This window comes from Rhinolophus sinicus, chromosome 3 (genome assembly GCF_057876585.1).
Source record: "Rhinolophus sinicus isolate RSI-liver-muscle chromosome 3, RSI-T2T, whole genome shotgun sequence".
Taxonomy (NCBI): Eukaryota; Metazoa; Chordata; class Mammalia; order Chiroptera; family Rhinolophidae; genus Rhinolophus; species Rhinolophus sinicus.
Window position 1 is genome coordinate 158,936,386 of NC_142503.1, and position 18,085 is coordinate 158,954,470.

Below are 18,085 nucleotides of genomic sequence, written 5' to 3' on the forward strand. Positions count from 1 at the left end.
AACTGACAGCTGGGGATTATAGGGATGAAGGTATGTGAGATGAAGAAGTAGCCTACTAGTTAAGCAGTACATGAACCTTGTCTACTATGACTGTTTGTCTAGGATTCTGAGTCCCTTATTTCTCTACTTAGTATTAAGTCATTAGGGAAAAATACCTACTCAGTAGGAATTTGCACTTCACAGGTAAGTTAAAGTCTGATTTAGGATATAAAATTTTAATTTAGCATCGCCAACCAGATTGTTATTTGGAAAATGTCTCCAGACTAATGAAGTGTGCCTTGGCTAATGGTATATAGATGCTTTTTCTGTTACAAGTGCTAGTTTGTTCTTTTTTGCCTCTTCACAGGTGCTTATGTAAATCAAATCATAAAAATTGAATAGAAGTATAGAAAGGGAGTAATGAGATTGTTAACTATTGTGTGATCATAGCTAGAATGGAAGAGTGATTGAGCTGAGGTTTGGGTGCGTTTCCTACTAGCTTACAAAATGACTTGAAGCAAATATGTTTCTGTACTTTAATAATGGGTACATATATTGAGTGCTTACTATGTTTCAAGTACTATACAATAAACAATTTTAACTCCACAATCTTATGATGTAGATGCTAATTTTTTCCACATTTTATGAAACTGAGGCTCAGAGACACTAAATAACATTCAGGATTCCCACCATAAGTGGTAGTGGGGCCAGCATTCAAACGAGGTAGTCTCACTCCAGAACTCTTACTGAGGGCTGCCTGGTAAAGTGCTGCCTACAGCCTGTGCACACTCCATGAATGGTGCCTCCTCAGCCTGCTCACCCCACACTGCCAAAGCCTTATCAGTACCCCAGACCACCTTCTTGCTGTCTGGAAGATACATACTTCCAAGTGCCAGGGGTAGGGAGATGAGTCCAATGTGCTCCTCGTAAGCAGGAGGAGACACACATAAATAAATTGTGTACTCACATGCAGGGAAGAGTGGGAACACAGAGAGAAGGGAGCTACCAGTTTTCTGTGTCCCTCCTGTCCATAATCTCATTCTGTAAACTGGCATTACTCCCTTCTCATAAAGTTATAGCACGTTCTGTGTCCTTTCTGTTCTTCATCCCCACATCCTGTTGAAGTAAGGAGGAAACAGTGTTACTTTAGAGATAGAAAAAAAGGCCCGGAAAGGTTAAGGGCCTTTCCTAGAGGCATAGTAAATCATTGGTATCAGAACAATAATTTAGGGCCCCAAATGACAGTTAATTTCCTTGGTAGACTAGGAAATTGCTCATTTCCCTGAAATTCTTCTAAGCCAAGAATCTTTTTCCTCTTTTTTTCCCTCATGTAACTCATGTCTTTTTCAAGCCTTTGTATTTTCTAAGCTAGCAAATATGTGGAAAATCTTTTCCTGGTATTTAGCAAATAATGTGGCTATTGAAAGTAGATAACTTGTAGACTACAGGCATACCTCAGCGATATTGTGTGTTTGGTTTCAAACCACTGCAATAAAGCAAGTTGTAATCTTTTTGCTGGTGGAGGGTCTTGTCTTCAATTTGTAAAAGACAACATCTGTGAAGCACAGTAAAATGAAATGCACTAAAACAAGTTATACCTCTATAGGGCCTTTGTGGCCTCCGGGGACTCCACCGGGGTAGTCCAGCTGCACTGGTGTTCTCCAGAGAAGTGGATCGTGATATAGCAGCTCTGTGGGCACCTCCTCTGCCTTGGGCCAAAGCTCAGGGACCAGATAAAGCAGATGTTACTGTTCATAGGACAGACTCAGCTATGTCAGCTTAAGCAACATTTGCAGGACAAGAAGATAAAGTCTCATACCATGCTAGAGGTGCTAGAGGTCCAGGAGTGTTTGCTGAATCACCTGTCATGGTGCCCAGTGAGGGAGGAAGTGCAGAGAGTGCGCACACTTGGTTTCCTTCTCAGAGCTGCCATCTGGCAATTAAGCCAAACATTGTGACCTGGAAACTGCTCTCATTCAGCTGTCAGGTTGATAGTAAATGTCATTGTGTCTGTATACTGTAATATGTGATAAAACATTCTCTTCACCTTTCCCAAATCCCTAGTTAAATGGTTCTTAATTGTTTTGGATCAGAGACTACTCAAAGAATTTGGTGTAAGCACTCTGGAAAAATGCACACACTTGACTTCCAAAGTTTTGCTTATTTCAAGGAGTTTGTGGCCCTTCCTCCTAAAAGCCAATCTGTGAGCTGTCGAGTGAGGGTAAACAACCCTTACTATAGACTTTCCATAGTCACCATGTCTAATATTTACAGAAATACTGTAATTTTTTAACCTGTAAATGTTTCCCAGAAAAGATGGTTAATGTTCTTCCATATTGATGAAAAGTAAACACAATATGTTTTAAATCAGAACACATACACATTGTGCTTCAGGAAATTTTTATCAAAACCTAACTTTTGAATAACAGTTGTCTAATTTAATTTACTTTTATCTCCCTCTTTTAAAGCTTGGCAAAATGCGTCTGACAATTCCATGTCGGGCCCTTACATGCTCTCATCTGCAGTGTTTTGATGCAACTCTTTATATTCAGATGAATGAGAAAAAACCAACATGGGTTTGTCCTGTCTGTGATAAGAAGGCTCCGTACGAACACCTCATTATTGATGGGTATGTCACTGGAAAGATTTTCCTTGCACCTTGAAATGAATGACATTATTTGGGTTTGTTTTCCATCAGGTATGGGATAAAAATTCTACAGGTAGTGTTTTCTGAGTCATATGTTAGGATTTTCATGATTTTAGAAATCAGTATTGTTCAAAGTAAGTAATATTGTGACATTTTTCCTCTTGTTGTTCCTCTTGTAACTTGGTGTCCTCTTGTTTTGGAAATGCATGCTTCACTGACCTTTACCATTTAAAGCACCAATAGTTCTAAGCAGGGTATGCTTACGCCTTCTCCTAACATGAGTCCATCTATCTGTAGGCGTGTAGACCGTATTTGAGAAAGAATGAAAGAATTATGAAACTGGTTAATTAAGCTTGCCAAAAATTGGGTGTTTTAATAGAAGTTAGCCTGTCTTTTGAGATTTTTCTCGTGCTTCAGTCATGGTCATTTGTACCTATTCTCTGCTGTAGGGCTCCTAAAGCTGATCAACACATTGAATGAATGGTGACTTAACTTTGTTTTTCTATTTCCTCTGCAACACTTGTCTTTGTCTTCCTTGTCCACCTACAACATCACAACAATCTATTTTTTTAACACTCATGTTTTATCTACCAGACATCTTGGAATGTTCCTCTAAATTTTCCCGTGTTCTCTAGCCTCATTTTCCCCACCTTTTTTGCCTGAACAAAGAGAAATTGTGAAAAGAAGGATCTTCTTGATATTTCCTGTACTCCCTAGCAAAACACTTAAAGCAACTTATCTATAGTATTTGAGAAAACATAGGCACCTGAAGGTACAACATAAGAAATGGAATACATTTAGCAATACAAGGGTAACCCAGACCTTAAAAGATGTTAGACCAATCATGCTGGAAAAAGGAAACGTAACTTAAATGTTTTATGTTTAATTTTTCAGAGATAACAATGATTACTAATAAATCTGAATTGAATAATATTATACCAACACTATATATTACTTTAGATCCCCTATCAATTGGGACTTTTCTTTCTTATAAAAGCCCTCCACACAGACACACACACACACAAACACATACATACACAGGCGTGCGTGTGCACACATGCAAATTTGAAGAACAGTTGGAAGACATAGGAAAATTAAAAGCTTTTGTGTTGTTTTCACATAATTGTGATTGTACAGTATTAATATTTTTATACTTTGTTTTAATTTAACATTAAAACTTAAGAATTTAACCATTAATTTTACACATTTTTTTGCAAATCTTTTTTTAATATCTGCATGATATTTATCAAGGAAAATTAACATTCAATACATATTTTATATGTATTGCTTCAGTTTATCAAATAAGATATGCTTATTGTAAGCAATTTGGATTATATTTAAAAAGTATAAAAAATAAAAATATCTATAATGTCACCACTCAGAGATAACTGCTGTTTATTACCATGTACACAAAGTTTTATTTTTTAAAAAAATCTTTGGAAACCTCATTTTTCATGGTTACGTAATATTTTCTTGCATAAAAGGTACCATACTTTAAGTAACTATTTTCCTATTTAGCCCTAAATTTTGAGAACAAATGTTACTTGTCTAATCTACTTTCTTCTTTCTCATTTATACTTGTACAAAACATAGGTCTGAATGTTTTTTGAACAGTAATAATTCTAATCTATCTCCATGTAGAATATGATATTCAAAGGACAAACTGTTTTTTATAGCTTGTTTATGGAAATCCTAAAGTACTGTACAGACTGTGATGAAATACAGTTTAAGGAGGACGGCTCTTGGGCACCTATGAGATCAAAAAAGGAAGTACAGGAAGTTCCTGCCTCTTACAATGGAGTTGACGGTAAGTGTTAGTTTTCTAAAAGAGGGGGGCAGTCTTCCTGCTTGTTGTAAAACCTTGGTTTTCAATATTAAAATGCCCAGATTTTATAGAAAACACTCAGCCGTTTATGGATTGCTCCGTAACTCTTATTAAATTATTGATTGAATGTTTAGAAGTAGTGAAACTCCTTTTAAACTCACATTTTTGCCAGTTTTTAAATTTTTGTGGTATAAGATTTCAAAGTAACATAATCTAATACGTCTCTGTAAAGTCATGCTTTTGAAATGGTATCCTTTTAAATGTTTAACAGATTTGGTGCAGATTTGTGAACGTTCTTTCATTTACCTTTTTTTCCTGGCTTTTAATATATTTTTGCTGGAAAGAGGCTATGACTTTTTTTAAATGTTACCATAAAATTTCTTAAGTATATCAGGTACTGTACAGGTAAACATGTGTAATATATAGTCTTTGCCCTCAAACTGCTTTTATTCTGAAGTGGACATATATTTTGATTGTTTGCCGTAATTCAGAATTGTTTTTCAAATAAATCCTTTAACAACCAATAATAAATAATAGGTTTAAGCTTAGGGGAACAGAGCCACTGTTGGTTTTCTACTCTCTGACACCAGCAATATTGTTAGTCTAAACTATAACTGATAAATTAATCCATAAGCACACTGAAAAAAAGAGAGAGGTGTCATAGGTCTTTTTTGCCTTGTGTTTTAATCATTCCCACACAGGATGCTTGAGCTCCACACTGGAGCATCAAGTGGCTTCTCACCACCAATCGTCAAATAAAAATAAGAAAGTCGAGGTGATTGACCTAACCGGAGACAGTTCATCTGATGAAGAGGAGGAAGAGCCATCTGCCAAGAGGACCTGTCCTTCCTTATCTCCCACATCACCACTAAATAATAAAGGGTAAGTGCTGAGACCTTAAAAAAAAAAGTCATTATGAAAGTTAATTTTGCAAACTTGATTAAAAGATCTACCAAATGAAATGATTTTGCCTAATTGTAAAATTTATCAATTGAAGAGTAAGTTGAATTTTCCTCTGGTATGTGATTATTCTTGAGGAGTCGGGATAATGGATTAAAGGGGTCACTTGAATATAGTGTTTATTATATCAAAGGATTGTTGTAAGACACTGGTTCTCAAAGTCTGATGTATATCAGAATAACCTGGAGGCCTTATTAGAGAACACATTGCTCCCATATCCACCCCATGTCTAATTCAGGAATAGAACTGAGAAAATTTGTATTTCTGGTAAGTTCCCAAGTGATCCTAATGCTGCTCCTAGGATTTAGAACACAAACTGGAAAACATATGCTGTAAAAATAACCCCAAGTATTTCAAGTAGAAAGCAGAGGAAGATCAGATAAATGTTTTAAACCTGCCTTGGATTGTGTAAAGCAGGCAATGAAAGAAGTCTAAGACTTCTTACAATATACATGACTTCTATTTTGCAGACTCATTTCCCGTTACTTTCATAATAATGTACCTTGGTTATGCTTCAGCTCAGTTCATGAAACACTGTTACCTATTTTATGTAAAACACCCTGTGCCAAACGTGGGTGATAGATAATAAGATGAGTAAGTACTGTCCGACCTTAAGAGTTTAATATTTTGTAGAAGATGATAAAACAAGTAGCTAGCCCTAGTTGTACTCTTAAACAGACCATTCCTCTCATGAAACACATTGGGGATTCTCAGCAAAAAGCCTTCATATTTTGCTGAGGCACAATTGTAGTGTACTAAAGGCTAGAAATAGATGTGCCCCTTGTAAGGTCTGTATCAGGAGAATTACCTGGCCAGTTGTAACCGAATGGGAGCTATTCAGAAAAACTCCTTCCTGCAAACAGTAGCACTTGGAGAAATTTCGAGTGTGAGAGAAGTCCACAGAAGGCATTGTTACAGATTTCAAGATTCAGGGGGGCAAGTTAATACCAGAACAAGAGCAGACATTTCTGTGCTTGGAATCAAATTATTTTCAGGTGTGATATTGGTTGATGAAATAAAAAGATCTTCTATTTGAATATATCTGTAGTTACTTGAAAGATAAAGTTGCAACAGTAAAAGAACATAAATCGTAATAAATGTAGTTCCTCATTCTTTAGAGGACTTTGATTCTTTCAGAAATACAGTCAAACACATTACACAGGTTGGTATTTTCACTCTAGAATAGCTTATCTCAGCATACAGAGACAAAAATAAAGACATTAAAAGCAGTATCATTATTCAAAACAAAATGATTCTAGAATCAGTTCAATTCTACTTTAAATCCTGCTTTATAAACATTTGCCTCTGATGAAAGCCTGCCTTAATGGCTATTACCCAGGAAGCCTGACCTTGTTATTACATCAACCTATGTTATAAATCTGAGTGGGAGAAAAAGAAAAATCAAATTACGAGAAGCTGGCATAGTTAGAACAAATATCTATAAAATTTTGATTGTAAGATATTTTATATCTAATATCAAGCCATAGTATGACCAAATGCATATTATCATATTATTTCTTTGAATGCCATAGTTGCAACATTAAAAGATATTTCTTACATCTCTAGATGTATAAATACTTTATGGATTAAATGCATCATTATGTGTGTTAATCCTATTCATCAGAATATTAATAGTAGTCATATTATATATAATAGTAATATGTATATAAACTTTGCAGTAATTTTACTGTCTGAATACACATTTTTCCTTAAAGTAAACTTTTTTGAATGTTTAGAAATCTGATTATTTCTTTGGATATTTACTTGGCTATTTCTCCAAAAATAGCTGTGTTTATTGTATTTGGAAAATGACATTAGATGCATTAACTACTTTCTAAGCTTCCCAGTGCGTAATTGAACCCAGACATAGTATTTGCAAATGCCAGATCTTTCTCTTATTTTCAGATAAAACAAGCAACTGAAAGTTTATGACATCTTTAGAAGAATAACACCATATTCAATACTAGTGGCCCTTTTACAGTAATGACTAGCCAATAAATAGAAGCCTAAATCCAGCATATTGTATTTGTTATTGTGTATTGTAAAGGTGGAAATGCGTTTCTGAATGTTGTCACAAAAATTGAAAGAAAAAGATCTAAGCAGGGATTAGAAAGAGGCAAATATTAATAAATGTAAAACACTTTGCTGTCTTCAGCTACTGAGAGCTTAGTATTCACCCAGAAATTTCCTTTGCTGTTTGGTATACCAAGATGTTTTCAAAGACTAGCATTTCAACTGCTTTCTTCTCTCTTGTAATCCCTCAGGCATTGTCAGAGACAGCTAATGGAAAATAGTGCTTTTTATAGATGTAAGAGGTTTAATTGTTTCCATTAGATGAAACATTTTTATGAAGCAGATGAGAGTGTATTTTATGCTTCATATCCCATTCATAAAATGTGGTAGATGGTCATAGCTAAAACTCCATTCCTGGAAATCCAATCTTAGCATCTTTTGAAATACTCTGTGCCATTGAAATTGTACCGCCACACCCCAGGTACTTCACATGAAGTTTTAAAAGCAAAAGACAGCCTCTTTATGCCTCACCCTCGCCCTTTATTTTCTATAATTTATATACATATTAGCTTCCTAATGGTTAGGGTAGCATATGTTCCTTATGTTTGCACTCAGGACTATTAGAATTCTTTTTCTTTTCAAAATCATTTCTTTTTCCCTCTTTTTTGCTTTTTGCCTAATTTCTGGTAATGAAAACAAGATTTGACTATTCAGCTACTTAAACATTTCATTCTATTCCAGAATCCACTCCCCCTTTTATTTCTTTTTCCAGTTATGCTGTTCTCCCTTTAAAAACTCCACACCTGTTCATTTTGGAGCATCTCTTTTCCTTGTCTTGCCATTTTTGTTCATTCAACAAGCCATTTATGTAAATAGTGTGCTGGTGACTGCTGGGCATTGCATATACCAAGATAAACAGCACCTAGTTTTTGTTCTCAAAGCTTATAAGTCTTGGGGCCAACTGCTAACTCCTCACTAACTCCTCACTGCTCTGATTGCTCCATTCCCCCAGTCTTATTTTCTTTGCAAGGACTTAACGTATACTTTTTACTAGCTGACACTCCAGTGCTTATTTTTAAAAGTTTTCAGAATCTCGTCTGCTGTAGATACTTTTCACTCATGTCCCACTGAAATGGCTTAGCCATGCCTTCCTGCTTTCTAAAAGTGTAGGTGATGGTGATCCTAAGACAGCGTACGATTTATGAATGTTGGATACCATTGCATCCATCCATTTCTCCCTATAGCTTCTGCAAAGTGCTATTAAGTACACAATTATTTCCTAATACAGTCAGCTCTTCATATCTGCAGGTTCTGCATCCACGGTCTGCGGTGGGTTGAATTCACGAATGTGGAACCCACAGACATGTAGGGCCGACTAAGGGACTTAAGCCTCTGTGGATTTTGGTATCCATGGGGGTTCCTGGGGCCAATCCCTTGCAGACACCAAGGAACTACAGTAATTGTGGTAGTCTAAATTATATATTGCTTTTCTTCTCTTTTGTTTTTAGTTTTTATTTCTAGCACAAAAGCTAGGACTCATTGTGAAATGCTACACCTTTTTTGTTAAAAGTTCAACTGACTCATGAAAATTATGCACACCTTTTCTTCTAGCATATTAAGTCTTCCACATCAAGCATCTCCAGTGTCCCGCACCCCAAGCCTCCCTGCTGTAGACACAAGCTACATTAACACATCCCTCATCCAAGACTATAGGCATCCTTTCCACATGACACCCATGCCTTATGACTTACAAGGTGAGTCACCGCTTTTCCTATATTGTTACATAGCATTATGAATGCCTTTGATTTATATAGTCTTCTGGGTGAGTCTAAGGAAGAATTGGAAGATTGGGAAAACAGGCTTGGACCTAGGGAACTGGGAGGAATATATACTGTGATCATCAATAAATACTGATCCAGTTTCTTATTTGTACCTTCATCAATAGCCAGTGTTTTACCGCCAGTGGTAAAACTAGTGCAATGATCTTCAGGTTTTGTGAACTTCAAAGTAGTCTACAAGTTGATTTTGGATGACTTCTTATATATTGATTTGAATTTTGATATTTATGAAAATTATTTTTTGTTCTCTGTACTCAGTGATAATGCAACAGACATTGTGGGTAACTATGTTATCTTTTAGATAATGCTGAATTGAGACAATGGAAAGTTTTAATTTTTGTTCCAGTGACGCTTACTCTTCTTTTTTAAAGTAGTTTGAAATGTCAGTATACTCATTTGTACAATGCATTTTGAGTTCATAATAATGATTTACATTATCAAAAAGAATTATTCATTGTTCTCATAATATCTTTGTAATTTAATAATTTTTATATTAGCCATATAATCTAAGAACATTTTTTTATTACAAAAAGCCATGTATGTTCATTATAGAAAATGTAATACAAAAGCACAAAAGTGGAAGTTTCCTTCCATCCATCCCCAGCAAAAAAAAAGAAATACCCAGGCCACTGGCAAGGATTCTTAGGAGCTGAGATAGTTGAGTGGATTCTTAGTGATTGTAATGAAAACCCTGTTTCAGCTCTGTTGAATAGAACCTTCTGCAATCAGGGAAATGTTGTCATCTATACTGACCAATGTAGTAGCCACTAGCCACTTACGGTTATTAAGCATTCGGAATGTGGCTAATGTGACTAAAGAACTGAATTTCTCATTTTATGTAACATTAGTAACTTGACATCGCCAAATCATGTGGTTAGTGGCCACTCTGTTGGACAGTGCAGCCCTATTTTTCACTTAGTCCACTGCCAAGTCTCACTATCAAGAACCACAGTGCCATACATTTTGCAGGTCCTCATGTTATAATCTGTTCTAGTGTAGACAGTGGATGGATCCCCAAAGTATTTGTGTTGCTTTCATATTTTTATTTATATCTGCTTGTACTTTTCCCCAAGTTTAGCGGCCCTAACGAGGTATTTTATTCATGTTGCTTTACTTGCTCTTCATTGCATTACACATTAGGCAATATGGACAAGAACGCACATTGGGAGGAGCGGGCCTGCAGTGACTCCCTGGCAGCCAGGGATCAGAGCTGGTCCTTCCATAATAGCCACCCCTCCAGCAGTCGGGCACCCCCTCCCATCTCTTCCTCCCTCGTGCCACTGGAGAGTCTCTGAATTAGGACCTGGTACAGATAGTGGCAAGTGAGCAAATTTGAGAAAGAGAAAAGAAACTCTGTGCTACAATTTGGTTAACTTCTTTCAACTTCACACTTTCTCATCCACAAAATGAGGCAAAAATAATTACAAACCTCATGAGGTGCTTGTGAGGAGTAAATTAGAATAGATTGAAAGGTTACTTAAGAGGAGTTAATGAGAGCATTTGGTGAAAAGTGCTATGTCTGTTTAAGGGGTCAGTATTTGATCTAACAAGGCCCAAGTCCCACAAGTGGAGTCACAGGAAGGGCAAATCATTGCTAAACTTGGCCTTCATTCAGCCTTAGTAATCTAAAGAAGGGAAGGATATAAAACATTCTGCTCAACTCTTCATGTTTCAATAAAGTTGTAAATGAATTAGAATTAGATTTAAGATTTACATTTAATTTTGAAGTATTGGGGCTTTTGGGAGGGTTTTTTTTTTTTTTTTAATCAAAACTGAAATAATTTTTTTGTCCCACAGGATTAGATTTCTTTCCTTTCTTATCAGGAGACAATCAGGTACGTATATGAAAAAAATTGCTGTTATTTTAATTGTATATTAAAAAATTTACAACTATAATGTAGAGCCAACAGAAAGAAATAAACTTCATAGAAAATTCAGAGTAGTCATACCCATTACTATTGTTATGGTTAAGAATTTAAGTAAATAGGGGCGGCCAGATGGCTCAGTTGGTTAGAGCGCCAGCTGGTTCAATTCCCACATGGGCCAGTGAGCTGCGCCCTCAACTAGATTGAAGGACAACAACTTGGAGCTGATGGGCCCTGGAGAAACACACTGTTCCCAATATTCCCCAATAAAATTAAAAAAAAAAAAAGAATTGAAATAAATATCCTTTTGTCAGCTGTGCCTGAGTATACAGTAAGAACAGTATCTACTTGTTAAGCTTCCAGTACTGATTTATAAAGAGGGCAGTGAATCATATTGACTGATAAATTTATTGGCCAAGTAGCCCCATAAGAGAAAGAGGGCAGACTGTCCTCTTTCCTGCCATATCTGAGGATACGCCCCTTTGAAAATAGAATTATGAGAATTGCTTGCAATCCAAGTTAAAATAAAAAATAATAAAAATTTTATTTTGTTTTTTTTCTCCTAGTTTCAGATACAAAAATGTCTCTCAGGATCAATGATGCGATCATTTCATAAGGCGATTTAATTTTGCAAAACATTTTATTAAATATTTTAGAAACACCAGATCCTCAGAATTATATTAAAGTTAGGACTTTGTTCTGCTGAGAAGAAAGCTTATTCATTGATAAGCTTAATTAACACTTGTTTTGTCTTTCTTACCCTCCCCAGCACTATAACACCTCCCTCCTTGCCGCTGCAGCAGCAGCAGTGTCAGATGATCAAGACCTCTTACACTCGTCTCGATTTTTTCCGTATACCTCCTCACAGATGTTTCTCGATCAGTTAAGTGCAGGAGGCAGTACTTCTCTGCCAACCACCAACGGAAGCAGTAGTGGCAGTAACAGCAGCCTTGTGTCCTCCAACAGCCTAAGGGAGAGCCATAGCCACACCGTCACCAACAGGAGCAGCACGGACACGGCGTCCATCTTTGGCATCATACCAGACATTATTTCATTGGACTGATGGCCTTGACCCTGCTGCTCCCATCCCCACCCCAGATTAAATGAACGTGGCAGAAAGAAGAGAACTTTGTGCTATGTTTTACCTTATTCTGTTTAGAAAAGTACACAAGCGTGTTTTTTTCCTTTTTTTTAGGGAAAAAATTAAAAGAAATGTACAGAGAACAAAACTATATTTTCAGTTTTACTTTTGTATATAAATCTAAGACTGCCTGTCTGATAAAACACTTGTAAAAAAGAAAAAAGAAAAAAAAAAAAAGAAAAGAAAAGAAAAGAAAAAAAACAAGTACCCACAAACCACCTTCAGTTCAATTTTTCTGGATTCTGAAGATTTTTTTCGTCATTTGTTCTATGGTTTTGGTTTTATTTTACTTCAATGGCATTATTTTATTTGCAATAACAGAAAAGGAATTGCATGTATGAAGTTTTAAATTGTGGGCTTTTCTTTGTTGTGGGGAGGGGGCTGCGGGGATAGTTTTAATTTCCATTTTCTAAAAATGACTGACTTGGATTCTGTTTGTGTGTGTGCATATTTTATCCAGCCTTAAATTATAAATCTCATCTGTCCCACTGCATTCCCTGTGTATTTTCAGGACATAGCTCGTGGGTGTGTGTGTTCAGTGTGTATGTCTGTGTATTTTTCTGTCGTTACTGTTCCTTCTTCTCCCGAGTTTGCATTCAGTTGATAAATCAGTTGCCTGCTTCTTTCAAAGTGCTTTGAAGGTCTTGAACTCACATATGAGCATCTTTATTGACTATCCCAATTGCATGTTCTCCATCACGTATTCTCTCTTATTTGCTAGATACCCCTAAAAACATACCCCATATATTTTTTAGAGATTGGAGTAAAGCTGTCTGGGTAAGGAGTAGGCTTAGCAGACCTGTGAATAATACACTTTAGTCTAGTTCTTTATTCTAAATTTGGATTGCCAGTATTATGTATTTAAACCAAGTCTGTGAACACCTGCTTTTTTGGCCACAGGGTAATAAGTTTTATGTAAGATCTTCATACCAAAGTAGGAGGTAAAACTAGCTTAGAAAGCTCTGTTGGGTGTCTTGTGCAGCTGACAGAGGTATAGTTACATCACCTCAAAAAAGAAAAAAAAAGTCAGTAATCTTAAAAGTAAATTTAAATTCTCTTCAGCAAACACAATGTACTACACATGTCAATCTATAAATCTGTCTGATAAACAGTCAAAATTCAAAATGGGCTTGATCCTTAGTCATTTTACTCTGGTTTTGAGTGTACTTATTTTCTTAGCTATTGTTTGTTTTATTTTTTTCTTCACCTTTTAAAGACAAGCATGACATAGGAAAGTCAATTTTCTTTAGAATTCATGGGTCAGTCTGATCTATTCTTACTAATGATGGAACATGTAAATATATTGAAAACTGTTTTTCAGGAGATGAGTGAGGGTTGAAGTGAAGGAAAAGTGGTTCTACTTGTGTTCCAAAATCCTCTTCAGAGGAGATATTACATTCTTCAGGTAATAACTGAAGGTATGGAAAATATTTTTTAGCTGATTAAGAGGTTTAGCAGGTTTAAAAGAAAAGATAAAGAAGGGCATGATAATTGCCAGTTTTCCAGACTGGATTTTTGTATCAACAGCTGTTAATGTTCTCAGAGTTGATGAAGGACCACCTTTGTGTATAAGATTGTCGTTTTAAACCTTGCAGTGGTAACAAAATGACCTACTTTAATACAGGTAGAATTCAAGATGGCTGTACCTTTGGTTGTATGATAAAATTAATGGTTCACATGACTATGTGGCATCTAAAAATAATATGTTTCTTACAGCATCTCTCTGCCACTAAATTGTTGACTTGAATTTTGAAAAACAAGTTGGTGTTGATATGTATATGTGTGTGTGTATATATGTATTTATAGACAAGTGTGTGTGAGTGACAAGTGAGTTATATAGTCTTCCCCTACGCATGTGTATTCTACACATACATGGCTAAACAATTCGTAATAAAAAAAATTCATTGTCGGTTAAAACAGGAAATAGTTAAGTTTTTAAATGAATCTGGTGTTATGGTGAGTAAATACTTTAAAAACTCTCATTGCCATGTTAACTTAGGCTATTGTCTAATAGTATCGTAATTTGTGTCTAAATTCGGATTGGGATAGAAATTACTTAAATTGTGGGGAGTTGCTTCTTATTTCACATTGCAGTAGGAAACATTTGTATTCAACTACGTAAGGTAAAATGAATAGTTTTCTGTATTTCTGTTTTATTTTCTTTTTTTGTCGTTGTTAGTGGCCTCAAAATTCTGATCAATAACTGTATGATGCTGAATTACAAACTCTTTGAATGATCCAGTTGAAAACCCATTCCTCTACTTTCTTGAGCCCATTTTGAGAGGGTTAATTTCCCCTCAGTGTCCTGCATTATACCAACCCAAAGGAAGAATGGATAATAAGGAGAAATAAATGTCTGTCTAGTGGCTTTGGTTATGTCTCCACAGGAAAAACTAACCATTCAGTTGTCCCTTTATTTTAGTTCATGCCACTCTAAGGAGTTTGTTCCCTTCGGTTGTTGACTTTCCGAAATGTTGGCATTAGTAGTAGCTATCACTCTGTTGGTCTCGTGGCTGATATCAGTCAATCAGACTTTCACGATCTGTAGTCATTATTGGTAGTCATGCACTGCATCTTTGTCTTCTAAGTTTAAAAAAGAAAAAAGCACATAGAATTTCATGTGTTTGTTCCTTAGCCCGCCCTCACTCCCAGACCCATGCCAACATGAACATGCTGTTTGTGGACAGATAACGATTAGGCAAGTGGCCACCATGGCCCTTCCTTGGTGTTTCGTCATCGGTGTGCATATGTTTGGGTCGCTGAACAGTACTGTGTGCGTTTCACATCTTCGGTAAAATAGCTGTGTGACTAGCAGGGTTGAAGTGGCTTTTAGTTACTTTGTGGGCATTATTGGACACATCTTTTTAAAACAATCTGAACTTTAACCATGCCACACTTGTTGACTAATTTATTTTGAGCATTGAAGTTTTTTCTACTTTATTAATTTAGACATTATCACAATTCTATATCATTACTGACTTAGGAAAGATTCACTTAAGCTTCTGAAAAATGTGATTTCGTGGCAGGTTTTCCTTTGAGTCAAATGTCTAAAATTGAATGAAAATATATCCCAATTTTAAATTGCTAACTGTGGAAAGAACACTTTTTAAATAATTCCAGTTTTAAATACATGAAACACTTCAATATCTTCAGGACTTTAAAGCACATTTGAAATTATTTTAGTAAGAATTTTGTTTTACCAATACATGTTGAATTGTTTTTTAATTTAAAAAAGCTTAGATTTCAGAAAGAGGGAGGGAGAGTAGCTGGTGGTCCCAGAATGTGCTGCTGTTAATTGTTTAATTAACAAAGGGGAAAATGTATATATACAGATATAAAAGTTACCATAAATTCCATGAACTTAAATCTGTGATTCATTGCCTTAAAACTTTCTCTCTTAGAATTTCCATACCGCATGCCAAACCAGTAAAATGGCTTTTAAAAATGTATAGTAGACCAATGTCGGTTTGTATAAAAGTACCAAGTGAAAATATTTATTACATGCATTGGAAAAAAAAATTGTTTACCTATTGAATGTTACCTGTTTATGTAGAGCTCTTTAGATGTAATAAAAGAAAAGCCTTCAGTTAATTTGTCTTCTGTAAAATATACTACTGGGTATACAAGGGGACAATCCCTATGAGAAAAGTGATATGCTTTGTGCTTCCAAAGCACCTTTCATCCAGAGATTTCAAAGCATGACAAGTAATTCTTTGGCCACATGCTTTGAGGTAAGTAGTGAATGCACAGCCATCATTCCCTTTTCTCAGTGAAATATGGCTAGCTGTGTAATGAACCACAGCATCTGTTTAGTTTTCATTCTGTTTAATAATCTGCAGTTTGAATGCTAAGAGCACTGTCACCTTTTTTTGTAAACAATACTAGGTGCTGGGTAAACCGACTGGAATTTTAGGAATGAGCATAAAACCCAGACACAAAGTAGTGTAAAAGCCTTTCGTGGGGTAGAGATTTAAATCAGAACATGTCACAGGAGTTTGGAATCCTAGCCTGAGCATCTTTAATTAGGGACACTGAGTCAGTGGAGATGAGCCCTAGGTTCTAATGACTACTCCACACCACTTAGTGTGGTTTGGGCAAGCTGTACTGCAGACTCCTGTGAAGCAAATCAGATTAATGCAGGTTGCTTTAAAACCATACTGGGGACACTCAGTAATGAAGACAAAAAGATTTGAGGGAAAGTACCCTCACTTATTATAGTCCAGAACTTCCTTACCCTATCCCATCTAAATCATAGGTGTCTACTGTCTGTAATCCATGGTGTTCCAGATTGGCTGTGCAGGATTTGCTTCCGAATGTCCATGATGAGTTAAAAAGAGATGTGGGGCTGGTACCCTTGATCTTGAAAGTGCAATGTAGCCGTTCTCTGTGGGTGCCAACATCTAACCAGCCCTGGGGATTCACTCTGAGGTGATGGAGTTTAAGCACCTGGGCCCTTCCTTTGCTCTGGCCTCTTCTAGCGTCCTGGGAGCAGTTCCAGGAAGCCTTTATTTTTATTTGTGTATTCTTAAAGAAGGTGCCGAATCAGAGCCCTTGGGGCCACAAAAGCTGGCTCTGCCCCTGCACAGTGTGAACCAGAGGATCCCAGCATCACCTGCTCGGTGCTGTGGGCCGTTGGTTGCCTGCCCTGCACAGTACCCTCTGCAGCTCCCAGCAATTCCTCCCTACTCCATTGGCAGTTACACTGTTGGGGAAATGAAAGAGTCTCCTTCCTCAGGACCTGGGTTTGGTCTGAAGCCACACAGCATTGTGAGATCGTTGTGCTAAGACTATGACTGTTTTGTGCCCTGCAGTTTCCCTTGCGCCTGGCCCTCAGATTTGTCTTGTATAACCTTCCAAAAGACACACCTCCCTCAATTTAGTTTTCTTTTGCTTTAGCAACTAAGCACCATTAGACAAAGCCACAGCTCAGGGATCCCAATTTTGATACATATAAGGATGAAAATCTCTGCACTTGGAGCTCTCCCTGCCCCCCACCGCCCAGCATGCCAGTGTGTGACTCCAGCCCTTTTTAGGGCTGTGCTGACATTACCAATGGGTCCACAGATTTGCTGAGCACATAGGCAGCCCCAGCCGGCGCCTGCTGGCTCCAGAACACTTAAGCTGCTTGAGCTGGAATTGCTTCCAGCAGGGCTAGTACCCCTGCTACAGTTTCCCCTAGTTCTTGCTGTATCGTGGCCGCAGCCTGTTACATCCCCTCTACCTTCCACTAGTTGGGGGAAATGGCTTGAAGCTATGATCACTTTGACCCACTTGAGCAGACCATCCTAATCTTGCAGTCCTCTCTGATTTCCAGTTAGGAGAAAGCTGGCAATTCTGACAGGAGCATCAGAAAGGGCCTCCCAAGCTCGACAAGGCCTCAAGAGTCACATCTGGTCTTTGGTTTCTTTATGGTGTGAGCTGTAAAGTCGGGTCACTTCCCGCTGTTTAGCTAATGCTGCCCTGGCTTTACCATGAGTGCTTTCACCCTAGACTCGGTGTTAATGGGGGAATATCCTCAGCTATGGCACTGTGTGTGGACACAGGAACGAGAATTTGGAAGTGGCCCCCCGCCGTGGTGCTTCAAGAAATGGTGCCATAGATATTTTGTTTGTTTGTTTGTTTGTTTGTTTGAGCTCTGCTTGCTGCTGTTTCTAAGTGCTGGGTTTGTCTTGGAAATGTGGAAGATGGTCCCAGTACCCAAATATAGAATATAGTCTTTTGGTAGGCCGCCCTTTTTAGGAAAGCACTACCATGGTAACTCAGTAATGCACAGCCGCATTCTACAGTTCGCAGAGACATTTTCAAGTCAGTATCTCA

At 37.1% G+C, this 18,085-nt stretch overlaps 1 protein-coding gene across 1 annotated transcript in view; it reads left to right on the forward strand.

Annotated features, from left to right (window-relative positions):
* The window catches only part of PIAS1 (protein inhibitor of activated STAT 1), a 113,440-nt gene extending 97,581 nt beyond the window's left edge, over positions 1-15,859 (forward strand). Inside the window, exons 9-14 of the mRNA XM_074327512.2 lie at positions 2,448-2,608; positions 4,303-4,433; positions 5,153-5,333; positions 9,036-9,178; positions 11,060-11,097; positions 11,897-15,859. Of these exons, the coding sequence (XP_074183613.1) occupies positions 2,448-2,608; positions 4,303-4,433; positions 5,153-5,333; positions 9,036-9,178; positions 11,060-11,097; positions 11,897-12,190 (948 nt within the window). The 3' untranslated portion in view covers positions 12,191-15,859. The remainder of the gene's footprint in view (positions 1-2,447; positions 2,609-4,302; positions 4,434-5,152; positions 5,334-9,035; positions 9,179-11,059; positions 11,098-11,896) is intronic.
* The last annotated feature ends 2,226 nt before the right edge of the window (positions 15,860-18,085 follow it).